We start from the raw sequence: 20,722 nt of genomic DNA, 5'->3' as shown, positions 1-20,722 counted from the left end.
GACAGGATCAGGTGCTGCAGAGGTCTAGAGTGAAACTGGGCGTATTCCACCATGTCGAACACCGACACCATGGAGCCCAGTAACCTCATCGCCGAGTGTAAGGACACCCGGCGGCTGTGCAGACAACTGCGCACCCTTGACTGTAAAGCAGAGATCTTGTCCTCCGTCACGAAGATCCTTTGCTGTCCCGAGTCCAATAAGGCTCCAAGATGCAGAATCCTCCGAGACGGGATTAGAGTGGACTTCTGCCAGTTAATTAGCCAGCCGTGCCGTTGCAGCAGTGCAATGGTCAGGTCCAAGTGGTGTAACAGGAGCTCTGGAGATCCTGCCACCAATAACAGGTCGTCCAAGTACGGCAACATGCGGACTCCTTGCAGCCGCAGAGAAGCCGCCATGACCGCCATAGCGTCCTGTATGTCCAATGACACCATGTAGTCCCCAGGTTCCAGCGCCAGAATGATGGACCGTAGGGTCTCCATCCGAAACTTCGGGACCCGCAAAGACTTGTTGAGTGCTTTGAGGTTGAGAATCGGACGATATGACCCATTGGGTTTCTGTACCAAAAATAGATTTGAATAGAAACCCTGGCCCCTCTGGGAGAATGGAACAGGCACTATAACTCCAGCCTGGAGCATAGTGTGCAATACCTTCCGCAGCTCCGTAGCCTTGTTCCGGTCTGATGGTAGACCCGTGGTGAAGAATCGAGCCGGGGGTCTGTGCCGGAAGGAGAGGGCGTACCCGTGAGAGACCACCTCCAGAACCCAAGTGTCTGTCGTAGTGAACGACCAACACCGGGAGAACTGCAGCAGGCGGCCTCCCACCCTGGGATCCCCCAAGGGGAGACCCGGACCGTCAGGCCGCAGGCTTGTCATCTGGCTTGGGGGCCGGACGTCTGGTACTCCATGCCTGTTTCCGGGGCTTGCCCGATTTCTTAGGGCCAGCCTGTCGAGGAAACGACTGTGGTTTGGGCCTGCCCTGGGCCCTAGATGACCGAAAGGACGATGGTCCAGAACCAGAAGGAGCAGCGGCCGACGGGAGACAAGCAGATTTGGCTGCCGCCAGCGTGGCCACAATCTTATCCAGATCCGGACCGAAGAGAACTTCTCCGGTAAACGGCAACGCTTCCAGACCTTTCTTGGATCTGCGTCCGCCTTCCAGGATCGCAGCCACAAGGTGCGACGAGCAGCTACCGCTGCTGAAGAAATTCTAGACACCAGAGTACTAATGTCTAGAGCCGCCTCGTTGATGTAGGTGGCCGAATCACGGAGATTGCCAATCAACTCCGCTTGTTCGGCCGGACAGTCGGATTCAAAAGAAGCCTCTAATGAATCCGCCCAGCGCTCCATCGCTCTGGCAACCCAGCAAATGGCCATAGCCGGCCGTGCTGCCCCCCCTGCAAGGGAATAAGCGGACTTCAGGCAGATTTCTACCTTGCGGTCCGTAGCATCCTTAAGGGAGGACATGGATGGCATCGGCAATGTGGCACTACGGACAAGACGGGTCACGTGAGAATCCACCTGTGGAGGGGATTCACACTTAGCAAAATAATTATCCGCGAACGGATAAGCCACCGCCAGGCGTCTCTGCGGCTGGTATCTTTTGCCAGGTTGTTTCCACGCCTCCTCTAAATGGTCCACCAACTGACCCGAAAGAGGAAAGACTGTGGCATCGCCCTTCACATCTTTGAAAAAGGCATACTTAGATTTAGCCGCTGGGGGAACTTCGTCCTCAATCACCAAGGCTGTGCGGACCGCCCGAATAAGTCCAGGAATATATACTTTGGACTTAGCATCAGCGTCCTTAGTATGGAAAGGTTCCTGATCGTAAGGATCCAGAATCTCCCCATCATCAGACGTCCCTTCGTCATCCTCATAAGGAGCGGACAGAGACGCCACCGGCCTTTTATGAGGCCGCATCACAGACTCCCCTTGCAATACATCCGACAAGTGCTGTAAAGAACTCGTCAGGGAGTTAACCCACGCTGGCTCCTGAGAACCCGGGAGCGGGGTAATAGGGAGACTGTGGGGTACCACCAATTGTCGTGGGAACCCCTGCATGGGTGACGACACCACAGACTGCTGGGACAAACCCATCGGAGTAAACGCGGGCTGCGGAGCTAACTGGCCCACTAAAGCTGTTAACGCCTGAGCGAAACAAGCCCAGGGCGGCTCCTGTACCGGTGCTGTAACCGTAATAGGCCGCGCCATGGACAACACTGCCGGCAAAGGCCCTCCGCGCTACCCTCCCCCTCCGCTAACGGTACTTTGCACGTGGTACACTGTAGCCGGAGGGGAAAATCACTTTCAGACATGATGGCACCACGTATGTGACCTCTCTCACCAATTAAGTATTAAATAGGCGAGAGACCACCCTGCAGCACCGCACCGCAAGGGCTTTAGCAGAAAGAACAGGGACAGTAATAAAGCTGACAGTTTAGTGAAGAATAGTTACAGGCAGCGCTAGCACAGTCACATACAATGCAGAGAAATAACAATTCCTGCACTAACAGCGCTGATCACTCAACTACACAGACACAGGGCCTGGTAGGACACAGCGCTGCATACACAGACCTGAGCCACAGCGGAGGAGAGGTATGCGGGGGGACCCAGACCACGATGCTTCCTTCCAGACTTCCAGCAGCGTTCACCATGCGTTGCAGAGAAGATGGCCGCCGAGGAGCAGAGAGAAGCTGGCCTGGGGGAGGAGCGCTGACACAGGACCAGTCAGCACAGTGCAGAGAGGGCTGTGTGCAGCGGGGGAGGCGCCGGCTGTGAGACAGGGAAGGCGCGCTCCCCTGGCATGCATTTAACCCCTGGGACGCCGCAGCGCTACCGCTCTGCTGCGGTCCGCTGTCCCAGGGGGTAGTGGAAGCGCAGGTTGGTCGCCTGGCTCCACGCTGCAGCCAGTCCCCAGGGAGCCCCCTGCCTGGGGACTTAGGACCATGTGATCAGCGGGGACCCACCGCGGGACCCCGCTGCTTACCTCTGTCCCCCTTGAATCCGGCCATGGTCCGGAGCATCTGGGGTCACCGCTAGCTGTGACCCCAGACGCCCACCAGCATCCCCGGATCAGTACCGGCGTTCTGGTACCGGCGGGGTGTAGGGAAGACAGCATGGACGTCAGGACTGACTGTCCATGCTGTTCATCCAGTTGTGCAGCCACAGCTGCATGAAGAATAAGCTTCAGGGGCTCTTCTAGCCCCCACTCCAACAGGTGCACCCGACTCCGGCCGGGCACCAAACTAAAACTGAGGTGCCTTGGCCTGGGGGCGGGGTATAGGGGGGGGACCTAGTGCATCCTGGGAGGCTGAAAGCTTAACTCTTTGGTGCCCTGCGACTGACGTCACACCTATACCCCAAGGTATCCTGTGGATACCCTATGGACCCTGAAGTAGAAAGTTTCAAGTACAGAAACAGAGCATAGACACGCTGCAGATGGCAAGATACAGCTGCAAACACACCAGAGAAGAAAGCAGCGAGGAACAGCGGTGGGAGGGCGTCCAGTGTCCCCTATGGAATCGGAGAAAAGGATTTATCGGTAAGTACCAAAATCCTGTTTTCTCCATCATCCACTGGGGACACTAGCGTTCCCGCTAGGCTGTTTCAGCGGGGCGCCACGCCCTGCCCTATTTCTGAAGGGCAGAAGGCACCCTGCCCTCCAGCGCAGCACCCCGCTGAAACAGCCTGCAGGTTCTGTCCTCCACCCGCGGCCGCAGTGTCCCGCGGGTGGGGAAAATGGCACAATGGTGAATGGATGTTGTGCTTGGGGACTGACTGAAACGTCCGTAAGTGCCGGGCACGCCCCAACAGTGACGAAGAGAGGACACGTCATAAAGACACGCCCCCTTTTCATTGGTCACACCCCTTTTCGGGCGCACGCATGCAGAGGTGCCCTAGCTCTAGGTCCACCTAGAGTGAACTAGGACACTGGAGTATATACAATGGGAACGTCACAAAGCTGACCTCCCGGGTGAGAAGGTGCTGAATAACTTGCAGAACCCTGCGACCAACATAAAGCAGTGACCGCCAGAGAACAACCAGAGAACATAACAAAAGTATGAGCCGTGGACCAACAACCGCACGGCAAAGAAGAAAACCAGAAACTCCTCACCTGACAGCACCTGAGAACCCCATTAAATGCATAGAATGAGCAGAGAGGAAGCTAGGTGGAAATAGACCAAGGGCGACATAAACCAGACGATAACAGATGGAGCCAACGGAAAAGGCCTTTGAGACGCAGGCCAGACCTGAATTGAGGTATCAGAGCACCAACAAAGAATCTGTTGTAGCATGGAAGCATTAAGAGAACATGACTCAAGCAAGCCTAACCACATCCGGAGATGGTGAAGATGCATCTGCAGCAAACCAAACAAGAACCCCACTGGCTAATAAACGTGAAATACTGAGACCACCATTTGTAGAAGATACCAACTACGTGCAATGTACATCCCAATAGTAATAAAAAAAGAAGTAGGGAGAGTGATTGGACAAAGCCCCAAGCTCTGACCTCTCCAAGCAGAAGCAAACGCCAAAAGCAGAACAGTCATCTAGGACCACATTTGAGGTCCACCTAGTCTAGGGGCTCAAAACCATCCAATTGAATGCAGCTGACTGTATCAGAGGCACAGATAGTTTTGCGGATACTGCTTTGGAACAAGCCTTTAGCCCTGACACACCACTACCGAGTCTGTTACACACACACCCTTCTTCTTACACGACACATATAGCACAAAACTTGTTACTACACACCACTTGTAGAGATTGGAATCTTGCTAGATCTCAAATGAAAATGCCTACTGACATATCTTTATTTCTTCCTTTAAGGCATAATCCAGGGTTTCATACTTTTTTTCTCTAAGCTATTTAACAAATGAGATCTTCAGGGTCTTAGATTCATTTACCAAATTTTTTTAACTTCAATGACTGTATATACTTATGATAAACTCAGGGGATTGCATCCTCATATCAATATACCCTTATTTGTATATTTTCAAGTATGTAGCTATGCTACTACTACTCTCTCTAGAATACCACCAGATGATTGTTTGTTGGACGATGTGCTGCTCCGTTGCCCTGGCAAGACGCTCACAACATCTATTATCTATGCACATACACGTCGCTCCTTGTGTTTAGACAGGGAAACAACTGGCTTGGCCAAATGGCATAATGTATTTCCTGAGGTGTCCATAACTGATATCCTTAAGGCGTTTGTTAAATTAAATAAGCAATTAATATCTGCATCGTATGCAGAGATGAATTACAAGCTATTGCATCACTCATATATAACTCCTAGATTGAGATTTCTTATTGGGGCTTCGCAGGACTCTAATTGTTTTAGATGTAAATTACCTGAAGCTGATTTGATGCATTGTATGTGGTCCTGTGGGGAAGTGAACAAATGTAGGTCATCAATTGAGACGTATATTACCTCAACATTGAGCATAGCATTTGCTGTAACTCCGGAATGGGCTTTGTGGGATATATATGCTCCCATAGGAGTACTTGGGTTATCCAGTGGTAATAGGAGACGGCTGGCAGAAATTGCGGCTGCAGCAAAAAAGACAATTCTGTCTCAATGGGTTTCGTCCGATGCCATTTCATTGACGCTCTTTTTACCTAGAGTGTCTCACTTGTTTCATATGGACTGGCTAGAGATGTCAACTGACAAAGACAGTAAAGCAGAGAAATTTTTCTCTGCTTGGCTGCCATATATACAAACCTTGCCCCCTATAGTAAAGGACTCTCTCAGACAGGCAGTCCAACTGACTCAGTGGTACAATTTGGAATTGTTAACTCTAGGAAATGCTCCCTTTTAGCCAGATGGTTTATATAGGTTAAGATGTTTCGGGATTTAAAGGAGAAGATATAGAATGAAGATCTTTTCCTTTGATCTTGGTTATTTGCTGGAATCTATAGAAAAAATTTCCGACATGGTGTGGTGGAATCTCTATTCCATGTTGGGGGTAATATTGTATTATGTGATTGTGGTAGTGTTATATTTTTACAGATCAATGTATATTATCTGTACCTGTGAATGCTCAATTAGTTTATATGCATTATAATGTATGTTTAGCAGTTTTACAATAAAAATATTAAAAAAAAAAAACATCCAATTGTAAGAATCGGATGGGTGCGATTGTAGGAAGTCACCACCAGGTTGTGATCCCATGGGACAGGAGAAGGCACCAAATGTGACTGGACTCTAGAACTCCCTGCGGAAGGTTTGTAATCAGGTAGCAGGGCAACTGATGCTGAAAAAAACAGATGGATAATCAACACACAGTTAAGGTCAAAATGGGAATCTAATTCATGAGTTCAGTGTTGTGAAGCAGTAATGCTAACCATTATAAAATTTTGTGCTGTCCATAGACTTGTATGTACGAAGGTTGTCCAAAAAGTAATGCCTAAATGCTCATAACTCTGAAATAATAAGCAACATTTATTTGAAATTTTGTCAGTTTGTAGTTTAATATGTCTGCTAACTATATATGTAATTTTGTCTAGGTAGTTCAAGAAATACCATGGAATCCAAGATGAAACAAAGAGCCGTCATTGTATTTCTGGAAAAAGAAGGCTGCAGTGCTACAGAAATCCACAGAAGACTGAAAAAAGTGTATGGTGAGCGTACAATCGACTATAGCAATGTCAGAAGGTGGATGAAGCGTTTTCAATCGGGAGAATCGTCCGTGTGCGACTAACCTCATTGTGGCAGACCATCAAATGCATTGACAGCAGAGTACCGACACAAAGTCGATGCCATGATTCAGAAAGACCGTCGTGTGACCATCAGAGATATCAGATATGAACCTGAATGTAGCCACCGCACTGTAGAAACACTAATCAATGATTTGGGATATCATAAAGTGTGTGCTAAATGGGTTCCAAAGCAATTAACCAAGGATCATAAGACCCAGAGGGTGGAAGTGTGCAATGACCTTTTGACCAAGTTTGAAGCCAACCCTGAGACATTTTTGGAAAATTTCATTACAGGAGATGAGACCTGGGTATTCCTTTATGAACCAGAAACAAAGGCCCAATCAAAGCAATGGAAACACCCAAGTTCACCTAGGCCAAAAAAGTTTAAATCACAGATCCGTAAACAAAGTCATGTCCACACTCTTCTGGGATTGCCGAGGTGTTATTCTCATCGATTACTTGGAACCAAACCAATCAATCAACAGTGATCGATACATTATTACACTTAAAAAGCTGAAAGAAGCCATCTGCAAAAAAAGGTCAACAATTCCACTGTCAAATGTCATCTTACACCACAACAATGCCAGACCCCACACTTCGATGGCAACATCTGCGGCCATTGCCAAAATGGGGTGTGCAATAATGCCACATCCACCATACACTCCTGATTTGGCCCCTTCTGACTTTCATCTGTTTGGCCCTCTCAAATACTGTCTCCGTGGTCAACAACATATTGAAGACATAGAGGTTGTTAAAAACGCCATACGTTCCTGGGTCAAACACCAACCACTGAAATTTTTCCAAAGTGGATTCACAGCTTGGGTTGAGAGGTGGAGAAAATGCTTGAGGGCAGATGGTGAATTTTTTGAGTAGAGTCATTCTGTTACTAAGACTTCAAAGTATTTTACTGCAAATTTTCAAATCTGTATCTATAATAAAATTTGAGTTGTGAGCATTTAGGCATTACTTTTTGAACAACCCTCGTATATCATAGGCAGCACTGATGTCTAACTAGCACGAAATTAGGTCTGCTACAATAAGGATGATAATCCATATGGTGCAGTAGACTAAAACGTTGCCTGCCAAGTTATGTTTATAGACAAGACACCATACAAACAGATGTCCGGCAGCTCCTGAAATAGACATTGTAAGCAAGCAGCAGTATCTTGCCCTGTCAAGTTCATATTATTCCAGGACTGTAGCTCCTCTTTTGTAAACATGTTCAAATAACAGCAATCTAGACAGTATTGCATATAAAACTGTAACAGTAGAAGTATGCATAATAAAACGGTTTTCCTAGTGCTCTTATAAAGGGGGAGCTAAATATATATATGCCTGATGGATTGCACAAACAAGAAAATTAAAGTCCTATATGTCTGGTGAGGTATCACAGACTTGCCATGCCCAGGAATGATTACACAGGGGAGAGCAATATATCAATAGACCGCAGTGTGTGCAGAAAACTAGTGTACTACTAATTTGCATCGCATACCCCTGTGTGTCTGCCCCTCCCCTTTAGAATGTAAGCTCTGACAAGCAGGGTCCTCTTCCCTCATTTGTTTCTCTTCCCTTACTCATACTATCATCTACTGCAAACTCCCCACAAGGGCACCTAACACTGGGTTGCTGATGCCCTGCTGCTTTTGAGTGTTATGATTGGTATTGCAAAGACGGTGTAATGGTTAGCGTTACTGCCTCACAGCACTGAGGTCATGGGTTTGATTCCCACCACGGCCCTAACTGTGTGGAGTTTGTATATGTGGGTTTCCTCCGGGTGCTCCGGTTTCCTCCCACAATCCAAAAATATACTGGTAGATTAACTGGCTCCCAACAAAAATTAACCCTAGTGTGTATATATGTGCGCATGTAATAGGAAACATAGGCCCCCTATGCAGAGCCGGACGCTCTGAAAGAGCGATCGCTCTGAATCAGGGCATTTTTTTTTTTGGAGCGGCCTCCTGGCCGCTCGCATAGCTGTGGGTGGCCACCCACAGCTATTGCGATCGGCCAGGATGATGATCGCGATGGTCAAGATCATCGCGACCATCGGGCTTGCGACGAGACCCTTGTGGTAGGGTCTCGTGGCCGCAAGCCCCAGAGAGCTTCTGGCTCTAATAGAGCCGGAAGCTCTCCCACTGACATCACTGGTGATGTCAGTGGGGCCGCCCACAAACTGCAGGCGTTCGCTTGGGAACGCCTCCGTTTGTGAAGCCACCCCCGGCCACGCCTCCAAAACGGTGCGAGCTGTCGACAGCCGCCCCCTTTTGGTGCGAGACCCGGAGCGACGGAGTGCACGGCGCTAGCCCGGTCTCCCGCATGCGCACGTCGGAGCCGGCGTGCGCATGCGCAGTGGCCAATCATCGACCCACTCGCGAGAGCATAGCGCTTGCGAGCGGGTCTGAATCAGGCCCATAGATTGTAAGCTCCACTGGGGCAGGGACTGATGTTAATGGCCAAATATTCTCTGTAAAGCGTATATGTGTGCGCTATATAACTGGTAATAAATAAATAAATATTGCAGCAATGTTTATAAACTATATCCTTGTCCTGCATTGTTTTCTACTGTAAGTCGCTATTTTCTTGTTTGCTCATTTGTTTATGTCGTTTGCGAGGCGCTGCAGAACCCTTGTGGCGCCATATAAATAAAGGATAATAATAACAACACATAATAACCTACAACCGCTGCTGCTGCAGGCATTACTATATATAAACCCATGCTAACGCTGCGCTATTGCCACAGCTAGTGATGGAATCTCACATTCACCTGACTCGTCTCCCCACTACATGGGGGAGGGGGGGAAGTATAACAATACATTGAACCTGCAGATGCCTTCTGGGCGCATAGTTCAGGAGTTTTGCGGTGTCCAAACGCAGCACCGCCGAAGAAGGGGATTATAGCAGTAGAATATACATCATAATAGTAACCCTTAGCTCTATAAAAGAATAGAAAGGGCTACAAGCCTTTTCAGTCTCTTATAGCAGAGAAGCTGTCTGGAGATGCAGCTGGACTTGTGGGTTGAGCTGCAGTCTGTAACGGCAGTTCCCGCTGTCCTGAAGGCTGCGGCGGGAATCTGAACTTGGCAGGCCCCTGCAAGCAGAGCACGCTCCGCCTCCGGAGCAGTTAATGCAGCTGGACTCAAGCCGGGGATCCTTCTGTGAGGCAGCCTTGTGAGTGAGGAGTGCAGAGCTCTGAAGCTAGCCTCGCCCCCTTCCGGTCCCGGCAATGTTGCATCCTGGGAAACACAGAGGATGGGGGACAACAAACTGCGGCTTCTCGATTCACTACAATAAGTCTCAAGTTGCGCAGTGGAGCTGCAACGTCAGCAGCAGGGGCGTATCTATAATGTGTGCAGGGTGTTCAGTGGCACATGGGCCCTTGAGTCCAGGGGGGCCCACACTGCACCCATATTTTCATACCAACCTCTCCGGAGTCCCATGTCAGCAGCATCAGCGCTGTAAAAATTGCTTGGAAAATGGCTGCCGCAGGCATTTTGTGCATGCGCAGTAGGGGAATCGCCGGGAAAATGACTGCCACGCCATTTTCCCAGTGACCTGTGCATGTGCAGTAGACTCTATGCACAGACTAGTGCCCAGAGTCTACTGCTGCGGCACTGCACTCAGTGCGCTGCCGGCTGCCAGAGAGAAAGGAGGGGGCCCCGAACGGAGACTGCACACATGTTCCCTCCTCTCTTAACTTGTCCCTGGTTGGCAGACGCTATGTATGGGTAAACTTGGACGATACCCTGTGGAACAAATGAAAAGTAAAATGTAAAATCACAAGCCTGCAAGCAGCCTGCAAACAAGCGCCCGGCTCTCTTGGGCACTTAATCTAACCTGGGGCCAGTGGGGTATAGAGGGGAAGGAGCCAACTTCTAGTTTTAGGAATATTTAAAGTGGCAGGCTACACTCATCACCTGTCTTTACCCCATTGTACATAATGCAGTGCTCCCTAGTGGATGAAGGAGAAGATAGATAGATAGATAGATAGATAGATAGATAGATAGATAGATAGATAGATAGATAGATAGATAGAATCTTTTTCAGACACAACCAACTTTGGGCCGGATTCAGAGATGTACATTAATCCGCTGATTAACGTACATCTCCGATGTTGACTGACATGGTGCGGTGTTTGTTGGGCGGAGCAGGGGCATCCCTGGTCACTATACCTGGAAACAGGGGCATAGCCCCCGTTTTCCTGGAGGGACGAGGCCAGGGTCTGCGTCTTTGGATGCAGATTCCTGGCATCTTAAGTGACCAGCCCCCGTCAGGCTGCAGGAAGCTTCAGCTCCCGCAGTCTGACCAAAGGAGCAACCATTGATCATGATTATATTGCAATGGTGATCCCAACCTGTGACGTTGGTCGCAGTTGTGGGATCGCAAATGCAGCAAAGATGTGTCTGACAACTTTTTCTGCATTTGCATCTGAGATGGACGGAATTGCACAGCCGCTGGTGTGGGGCTCTGCAAATCCGTCCATCTTTGAATCAGGCCCTTGGTGCGTTAATGCACTACCACATATATAGTATGACATATATCAAATGTACGGTAATATAGTTTTAGGCATTATAAACTTGCAATTGAGACATAGCATCTGACAGCTTTATACAGCTTAAACATAAAACTGCTAAATAACTATACCTTATTTGTTTAAAATAACAATATATAAAAAAGCACCCAGAAACTCACCACAATTTCTTGATTTTCAAGGACTTCTAGAGCCGTTTTGGCTGCTTTATTCTCTGCTGACTTCTTCGACTTTTCTTCAGCTTCCCCAATCATTTCATTACCAATAAAAACTTTACAGGTGAAGCTTGAGAAGAGTAACAAACATTGGTGTCATTTCACATTAGTAAAATTTTCATTACAATCACGGTTCTAAGTGTTGTTAATGTTCCTACAAGTGATTAATGTATATGGAGTGATGCAAAAGTTGTGCCAATTGTTTTGCTTTATTAACTGTATTATTATATGCAACAAGTCTCATACTCTAGGCCAGTGATTCCCAACCTCGGTACTCAAGGCACACTAACAATCCTGGTTTTAGTAATATCCATGATTGTGCACAGATGGTTTAATCAAAATAACTGAGGCACTAATTAAGTCACCTGTGCTCAAGTATGGCTATCCCTAAAACCTGGACTGTTAAGCTGGCCACACACTAGACCAACTTACATCCAACCAGCCAACTAGTTGATTGGTTGGAATGAAAATCTGGTAAGGGATGAAAGCAAAGGACAATCAGCAATTTGCTCCCAAACGCCGGAAAATGGACAAAAACTGTTGTTTGAACAAATTGTTTAGATCAAACATTTAACAAACTTGTCTGAACGACCATTTTCATCTGTTTTCTGGTATTTAGGAGCAAATTGCTGATCATCAGTTACTCCCATTCCTTACCAGATTTTCATTCCAACCAATCAACAAGTTGGCTGGTTGGATGTAAGTTGGTCTAGTGTGTGGCCAGCTTAAGTGTGCCTTGAGGACCGTGGTTGGGAACCCCTGCTCTAGGCATTAGCAAGAACATCTCAAAAAATTAAATGCATGCTTGCCTATTCTCCAGGAAGCTTGATGACAAGATTTGTGGTGAATCACATTATTGTGGTCCATTCCTCCGCTGCACAATGCTGCAAATTGCGGCACTGTACATCCAGGATGGGGCCGTGATCTTATCCATTGCATCACTATAGGATCTCCCGAAGGGAACACTGAAAATGTTATCCAGTATGGTCCAATGGAATAAATATATTGTGCACTAGCACATCTCACTTACTGTAGTGCCTTATGCAGAGTTGCAAGTAAATGGGAAAAAAGGTACATCCTTTAAACCTGTTCAGAGTTGGTCACAGATGCAATTTTGTAAGTGCAGTTCCCTGGAGATGTGGTTTCAGCATGAGATTGCAAAATACTAACAATAGTACTACACAATAGAAACCCAATACAGTTAATGGCCAGATAGAAAAGATAATAACTTAATAAGTACCCAAGTGGATTGGAGCAACGGGAATGCTTAGTTATACATAGCATTTTTTACAAATGTGAAGCAGGAGCGGAACTAGTGGTGGTGCAGCCAATGTGGTGCACTGGGCCCAGACCAGCAATGAGTTTCCTTCTGGGCCCTACCCTTTTGAGAAACATCGGACTGGCCCAGGACAAGGAGTATGGTCGGGCCCACTGCCTTGAGGGTCCTGTCCCTTACCTTAGGGAGGTGGGGCTGACCTTGAGTGTGTGAAGCTGCAGCGATCCTGGTGCCACTACCAGCTAGAGAGAAGGAGCAGAGCTTACAGATAGCCGGCCTGCCCTTGCAGTTGCCAATCAACTGCCAGACTCTCAGAGAACCACTATTTGCAGACCAAGCCAGCTCCTTTCAATAGATATGGTAGTCGCAACGCGCCAAACTGTGTAACTTCCGCTGTCACAAAGTTTCAGCAGTTTCAATACATTTGCATAAACGGGGGTGTTTTTTACATTTGCGACAATTATGTGCAGTCATTAACATCAGTGTGCAACTTACAACTCAGAGCCCTACATTTGCAGCTTTTTGCCAACCATTTCAGTTGCATTTCGCATCTGCGTGTCCACACCACAGCTTTACTACGCTTTGGCTAATTTTGCATGCCTTATGGAGCATACACACGGTCAGATTTGTCAGATATGTCAGATGAACGATTGAACGATTTTACCAAAGTTTTGAACGATTTGAACGATTCAACGATTTTTGACTGCATTAAAATTAATGGAATCGTCCAAGTCTGACTGCAAACACATCAGATGTCAGATATCGTTATCTGACAAACGGGAATGCGCATCGTTCATCGTCCATCGTTCAGGCATGTCAGATTTTCCTTCAGATATGAACGACTGAACGATTTTTAAATAGTTATCGTTCATATCTGAAGGAAAAATCTGACCGTGTGAATGCACCATTACTGTCCACGTTTGAACACCCATTCCAGCCTCGATCCACTAGTCGTATGCAGGCACTGGACGAGCGTACAAATAAAACTTTCACATTGTTAAAATTCGCCCATGCGCATTAAAATGCAACTCTCTGTCAAAAAAAGCCACAAATTGAGTTGATAGCTGACTCTAAAGAAGGAACTTTATAAAGCACATATTTGTACTATTTTTTTGTAGTATATTTTCAGCTCTGGGCCTGAGACTATTGCTCCAAATGACCTTATGATAATCCACCACTAGTATAGGCGCTCTTCCAAGAAATGGAAATTATGTATGAATTCCTCTAAAAACTTACACAGGATTGTGAGGTGGTCCTGTTTGGCCAGGTGTTTCAAAGATGGGTGAGGGCTTTGCATTTTTCAGGCAGTAGGAAATAAGCGATCCTTTGTAGTTTTTCTCCTCCATTACTATGGCAGACGTTTTGAAAAGCTGCAACCAAAAAAAGCAGAATCAAAATAAGCTACGATTTTACATATTTCAGGAGAGAAAATCTAAGATTAAAATGGGATATTCACCAATCATTTAATTTGTGTTTTTCTCGCTTAAAAACACCAGAGACATCAATGTAATAAAAAAAACGCAACATCTACTCACCCCACCTACACATAACACTTTTAGGTTGTTTATAGCTACCAGACCACTTCCATAAAGCATACTTGCTTACTCTCCCGGGATGGCCGGTAGACACTTTCGAAAATCGTGTGGAGCTCAAGGTGACCCGGCAAAAGTGGGCTAATCTCCTGCACACGCCTACATTGTTTCCAAGTTGCTTTCTTAGGCAAAGCTTACTTCCTGTCATTATAGCAACCACCTTTCTCCAGCTATCACCAACAGCATAACAACCATAATGCTGTTGGTGATGGCTTGAGAAAGGGGGTTGCACCCCGAAACGTTGCGGAATACATTCACCTATTTTTATGCATTTAAAAAGTCTCTGAGTGCCCTTCCTTTCTTTGGAGTGATATTATGCATTTTGAAGTGAGCATCAGTGCTTATTGAGTATTTTTGGCGTGCCGGCAGACACCTTGGAGATATATATATATATATATATTAGGGGTGAGCGGGTTCGGATTTCTGAAATCCGAGCTCCCCCGATCCGTGGCCGATCCGAGTCAGGCTCGACTTTTCCCGCATGACTCAGATCTGAAATCGAGGCAAAACGTCATCCCGCCTTCCGGGTCTCGCGGGTTTTGGATTCTATATAAAAGGTACCCGCGTCGGCGACACTTTCTCACTCGGCTGTGGACAGTGAAGAGGGAGGGTGGGAGTTAGGGCTGGCTGGGCTGTGTAGTGTAGTGCAGTGCAGTGTAGTGTTGTGCTGTGCTGCTGTTGTCCATAGGGGCTGTGTCCACTCTCCAAAGTCCATAGGGGCTGGCTGTGTTGTGCTGTGCTGCTGTTGTCCATAGGAGCTGTGGGCCTAATTCAGACCCGCTCGCGAGCCAAGGACTCTCGCAAGCGGGTCGATGGTGGCCGAATGCGCACGACGGAGGGAGCTCCATCGTGCGCATGCGCGAGACCCGCAGAGCGACGAGGAATTCGTCGCTCCGGGTCTCGCACCAAAGGGGGCGTGCTGTCGATGTTGATTGACAGCACGCCCCCTTTGGTGGGCGTGCCGGGGGTGTGGCTGCCAGACGGAGGCGTTCCCATGGGAACGCCTACCGTCTGGAGCCGGCCCCACTGACATCAGTAGTGATGTCAGTGGGAGTGATTTTGGCTCTGATAGAGCCAAAATCACTCCAGGGCTTGCGGCAACGAGACCCTACCGCAGGGTCTCCGTCGCAAGTCCATCATCATGGACGCTCGCTATAGCTGTGGGTGGTAACCCACAGCTATACGAGCGTCCAAGAGGCCGCTCTAGTTTTAGGGAGGAGGGCCCTGATTCAGAGCGAGCGCTCTGGTCAGAGCGTTCGGCTCTGAATCAGGCCCTGTGTCCACTCCTCCAAAGTCCATAGGGGCTGGCTGTGTTGTGCTGTGCTGCTGTTGTCCATAGGGGCTGTGTCCACTCCAAAGTCCTGTGCAGTGTCCCAATCCTAAAGGGGTGCTGTAGTGTTGTCCAGGGGGTGCTCTGTCCATCAGGGGTGCTCCCCCCAAGTGCATTGTGTTTGTGAATTGTGTGCCCAGTAGCTGCACGTGCATCAACAAAGTAGTGCCAAGTGTGCGCCTGTGTCATAAGTAAAGGGCCGGCTGGCTTGACCGTTAAAGGGTGCTGTAACCCCCAAAGGGCACTCCAAACACAATAAAAAAATATTTTCTGTGTTTGTGAATTGTGTGCACTGTGGCTGCACGTGCATCAACAAAGGAGCAGCGCCAAGTGTGCGCCTGTGTCCCATAGGTAAAGGGCCGGCTGGCTTGACCGTTAAAGGGTGCTGTAACCCCCAAAGGGCACTCCAAAAAAAAAAAATATATATATATTTTTGTGTTTGTGAATTGTGTGCGCAGTAGCCGCACGTGCATCAACAAAGTAGCGCCAAACGTGCGCCGGTGTCATAAGTAAAGGGCCGGCTGGCTTAACCGTTAAAGGGTGCTGTAACCCCCAAAGTGCACTCCAAACAAAATAAAAAAATATTTTCTGTGTTTGTGAATTGTGTGCACTGTGGCTGCACGTACATCAACAAAGGAGCAGCGCCAAGCGTGTGCCTGTGTCCCATAAGTAAAGGGCCGGCTGGCTCATTTCTTAAAAGGTGGTGTAACCCACAAAGTGCACTAGTCTCCAACAAAAATAAAAAATTATTTTCTGTGTTTGTGTGCGCCTTAGCCGCACGTATATATCAATATAACATAAATGGAGGACCAAACTTTCTCCAATAAAAATAAAATAGGGAAAGATCAAGAACCACTTCCTCCTAGTGCTGTTGCTGCTGCTGGGAGTTGTTCATCATCCCAGAGAGGAAGTAGGAACACCACCACTTTTACTAAACAATTGACCCTCCAACAGTTCTTAGCGAGGAGGATGAAGTACGACAGCAGTCATCCTGAAGCAAAACGTATAACTGAGGCCTTGACTGCTATGTTGGTGTTAGACGTGCGTTGGGATTTAGACAATTGATGGAGGTAGTGTGTCCCCGGTTCCAAATCCCGTCTAGATTCCACTTCACTAGGCAGGCGATACCGAGACTGTACAGAAACGTCAGAAATAGTGTCCTCAGTGTCCTGAAAAATGCGGTTGTACCCAATGTCCACTTAACCACGGACATGTGGACAAGTGGAACAGGGCAGACTAAGGACTATATGACTGTCTTGATAAAAGCAGTGATTCTGCTGAAACGTTGACCTATACACCGGCTCCGTCTGGCTGTATGATTTACTAGCTGTTTAGCCTGCTACTTTCCACTAATATATATATATATATATATATATATATATATATATATATATATATATATATATATATACACACACACATTCCTCACTTAAAGACCAAGTTCTGTTCCCACGACTAGGTCGTTAAACGAATTGGTCACTAAATGAGGAGCCGCATATACTTAATACAGGTAATCATTTTTATTTATTATGATGAAAAGGTCTAAAGGAAACTCAAACTTGATACTGTGTTTTACTTTGCATAACTCTTAAATACTGTACAGTACAATTAAAGTTATAAAGAAGACATTCAGAATAACATTTTAGTCATTGTACTATGGGTTCCAGCTGGTCGGGGCGCTGGTCGTAAGTCCGAGCAGCTGTTAAACAAGTAGGTTGTTAGTGTGTGTGTGTGTGTGTGTGTGTGTGTGTGTGTGTGTGTGTGTGTGTGTAAGACATACAGTGGGCCTGATTCAGACCCGGTCAGAGCGCTCGCAACCGGGTCGATGGTGGCCCACAGAGCATGCACACGACGGAACCGGCTCCGTCGTGCACATGCGCGAGACCCGGATAGCGACGGGCAATCCGTCGCTCCGGGTCTCGCACCAAAGGGGGCGTGCTGTCGATGTTGAGTGACAGCACGCCCCCTTTGGTGGGCGGGCCGGGAGGGTGGCTGCCCAGACGGAGGCGTTCCCATGAGAACACCTACCGTTTGGGGGCGGCCCCACTGACATCACATTTTTATCAAACATTTTTATTGAGTTTAGTGAAAGAAACATCCAAAAAGAGCATTGATTTTGGTGGGGGTTTCACTAGATTACTGCCTAAGAATAATTAATCTTGGCAAAACAGTGATCAGTCCGTATCGATACAGACTGACAGCAGTTGCAAGAATCGCTGTCCCTGCGGGTTACACCTCAGACATATCGGAGGAGTCTTCCACTACTGGAACTAGGGGGGACTACTACTGGGGGCAATGCATAGGAGCCGCAGGGACGGCTTTTGGGGTGTTCGACCAGTGCGGTCAAACAGGAGAGTCACCCCATAGAGGTGACAGCACTTTCCCGCTCTTCCACCCGTGGGCCGAAGTGGCCCGCGGGTGGTCTATTCGGGAGGCTGGGTACCCCCACCGCCGCAGATGTGCTGCGGTGCCGGACCCCGGAGTATAAATGCGCGCAGCATCCATTCAGTGCCAGGAGTTGGGTGGAGGAAGCCCAGCTAGTGACAAAGTGCAGGCACCAGAGAGGGAGGGTTAGGGTAGGAAGAGGGGGAGGGTTAGTATACTGACCACCAAGTGTCGGTATGTTAACCCTGTCAGGTTACAGGCGTGGGGATTCTGACTGCCTGGATCCCATCTGTCGGTATTACATACCGATTCCCCTTTGGGGACCCAGCATCACTAAACAATTCTATACTGGATTATCTTTTAAAATCCCTGATCCTTGAATGTGCTGCTGCTGGACACTTTTTATACATACATACATACATATATATGTCAAAAGCTGTGTTTATTTTTTTAATAAATGGCAGAAAATAAGTATTGGTCAAAGGATGGCATTCCTACTACTGCTCTGCTTACTGATACTGTATCAACATCATTTCACACTCACATACACATTTATTCCACAGTGATGGAGCAGTAAGTATCCCTGAAGCAATTGTTACAGTCCTATCAGTTCATACTGTAGATACTGTAACAGGGGTGTGGAATAATATTTCCAGTCATAATGTCGACATTCATTATGTAGACAGTGATGAAATGTCGACATGTTAGAATGTCGACCACAGGCGTGCGCAGAACCCGGCACAAGGGGTACCCCTTTGGCATCTCCCCGTCCCACCTCTCCCTCTTGGACATACACTACTCACCGGACTCACCTGGCCTCCCAGGTGAGAGGTGCATGTCCCAGTGTCCTTACCCCTGCCTCTAGTGCCTCACCCTAACCTCCCTCTTCCCAGTCTAAAGGCCCCCATACATCAGAGATTGATTGCAACAATCGTGCAATTTGCAATCGATTGTGTATAAAAATCTTTCCCTTTTTCAATCGATTGCAAATTGCAGAATTGCCACAATCGATTGAAAAAGGGAAAGATTTTTATACACAATCGATTGCAAATTGCACAATTGTTGCAATCAATCTCTGATGTATCGGGGCCTTAACCCTATCCCTTATGTTAACATTTTGCCAATGTTGACATTTCACATGTCAACATTTTGGAAATGTCATCATTTTAAGTGTCAACATCATAATTGTCGACATTGTGGTGTCGACATTTCAAATTACCAAATGACTACGTCTCGTATAGAATATATAAGAAGTTATACTTCATTGCTAACCTACCAATAATAATTCAGTACATAGACGATGATACCATTACCTGCTAAATACATAATGTGTCTGCTAAAGCACTGCCAGTAATACTAATGGATATAAAGATACGGAGGCGTGATAGCGAGCACTAACCTGCACCGGCGAGTCTCCGTGCAGCTGTTCTCCCGTTTGTCACCGGCCGAGGAGACACACGCTGTCAGGGAGAAGGTTTCCACATGACGTCATCATCATCATCACGCCTCCTTGCTTAGAGCAGGGCAGTCAGTGGCCCAGACTGTAGGCGGGGATACAGGGAAACTTCCCGTAATCAGCAAGTTTCAATTTCGTTTCTCGACAACACTGAGAGCTGGGGAAACTGCTGGAAGCATGGGCGAGGGGCAGCCTTTCTCACTAGTAGTCGCCGGCATGGGGATGAGACCGCCATGTTGTTGGTGTAGCAGGCAGCTGTTGCTGCTAAACATCTCTTGAATAGACATTACCCCAGGGCTGCTCAGATTTTTTTATATATACACACATATATATATATACATACTTGCATATATATATATCTATCTATCTCTCTCTCTCTCTCTCTCTCTCTCTCTCTCCTTCTCTCCTTCCTTATAATCCAAATACAGACCACAATACTCGCCTTGGTGCCCTCCCCGGGTAAGAAGCTCACACTGAAAATAGTAAGATACAGCGGCGGCACTCATAGGACTTGAAAACAGATGAATCAGCAGGTTAGTTAAACTCCAATGTTTCAATCTCTTTATTGCGAGGAAAATCTCGAAATAAAGAGATTGAAACGGAGTTTAACTGACCTGCTGATTCATCTGTTTTCAAGTCCTATGAGTGCCGCCGCTGTATCTTACTATATTATATATATATATATCATTTATATTCTCCCTGTGCTTGCGTGGGCTTCCTCCGGGTGCTCCGGTTTCCTCCCACACTGGGTAGGTTAATTGGCTCCCAACAAAAAATTAACCCTAGTGTGTGTGCATGTGTTAGGGAATATAGATTGTAAGCTCCACTGGGGCAGGGACTGATGTGAGTGGCCAAATATTCTCTCTGTAAAGCGCTGTCGAATATGTGTGCGCTATATAAATAACTGGTAATAAAAATAATAATAATAATATATATATATATAGTTATATACACAGGGCCGGCTCCAGGAGTCGGAGCACCTGTGCCTTATACAGTGCCCCATCATCGTGCGCGACTGAAAATGGGGACATGGCCTAATTACACACAAGAACCATACTCACATAAAGGGAGACGGAAAACAGGTGACCAGCCATATAGCCCATTTGAACCCAGATGCGTCCTGTGGACCCTAAGGACCTCGTAGAAACAGATAACAAAGATAAGTTCTTACCATATATCTTGTTTTCTACTTCAGGTTCCATAGGGGGTCCACAGGGTTGACCTTGGGGATGTCCCAAAGCAGTA

The 20,722-nt window shown here is 47.4% G+C and overlaps 1 protein-coding gene across 1 annotated transcript in view; it reads right to left on the bottom strand.

The window, feature by feature from the left end:
- The window catches only part of LOC148518669 (interferon-induced, double-stranded RNA-activated protein kinase-like), a 116,756-nt gene extending 97,261 nt beyond the window's left edge, over positions 1 to 19,495 (bottom strand). The window contains exons 1-3 of the mRNA XM_088477430.1: positions 19,421 to 19,495; positions 13,951 to 14,084; positions 11,385 to 11,508 (exon numbers count right to left, since the gene is read on the bottom strand). Coding sequence (XP_088333556.1) covers positions 11,385 to 11,508; positions 13,951 to 14,060 — 234 coding nt within the window. The 5' untranslated portion in view covers positions 14,061 to 14,084; positions 19,421 to 19,495. The remainder of the gene's footprint in view (positions 1 to 11,384; positions 11,509 to 13,950; positions 14,085 to 19,420) is intronic.
- Between the last annotated feature and the right edge of the window lie 1,227 nt (positions 19,496 to 20,722).

This window comes from Taudactylus pleione, unplaced genomic scaffold (assembly GCF_031769625.1).
Source record: "Taudactylus pleione unplaced genomic scaffold, aTauple2 ptg000201l, whole genome shotgun sequence".
Taxonomy (NCBI): Eukaryota; Metazoa; Chordata; class Amphibia; order Anura; family Myobatrachidae; genus Taudactylus; species Taudactylus pleione.
Note: the sequence above shows the minus strand (reverse complement) of the source record. Positions and strands in the feature narration are given on the sequence as shown.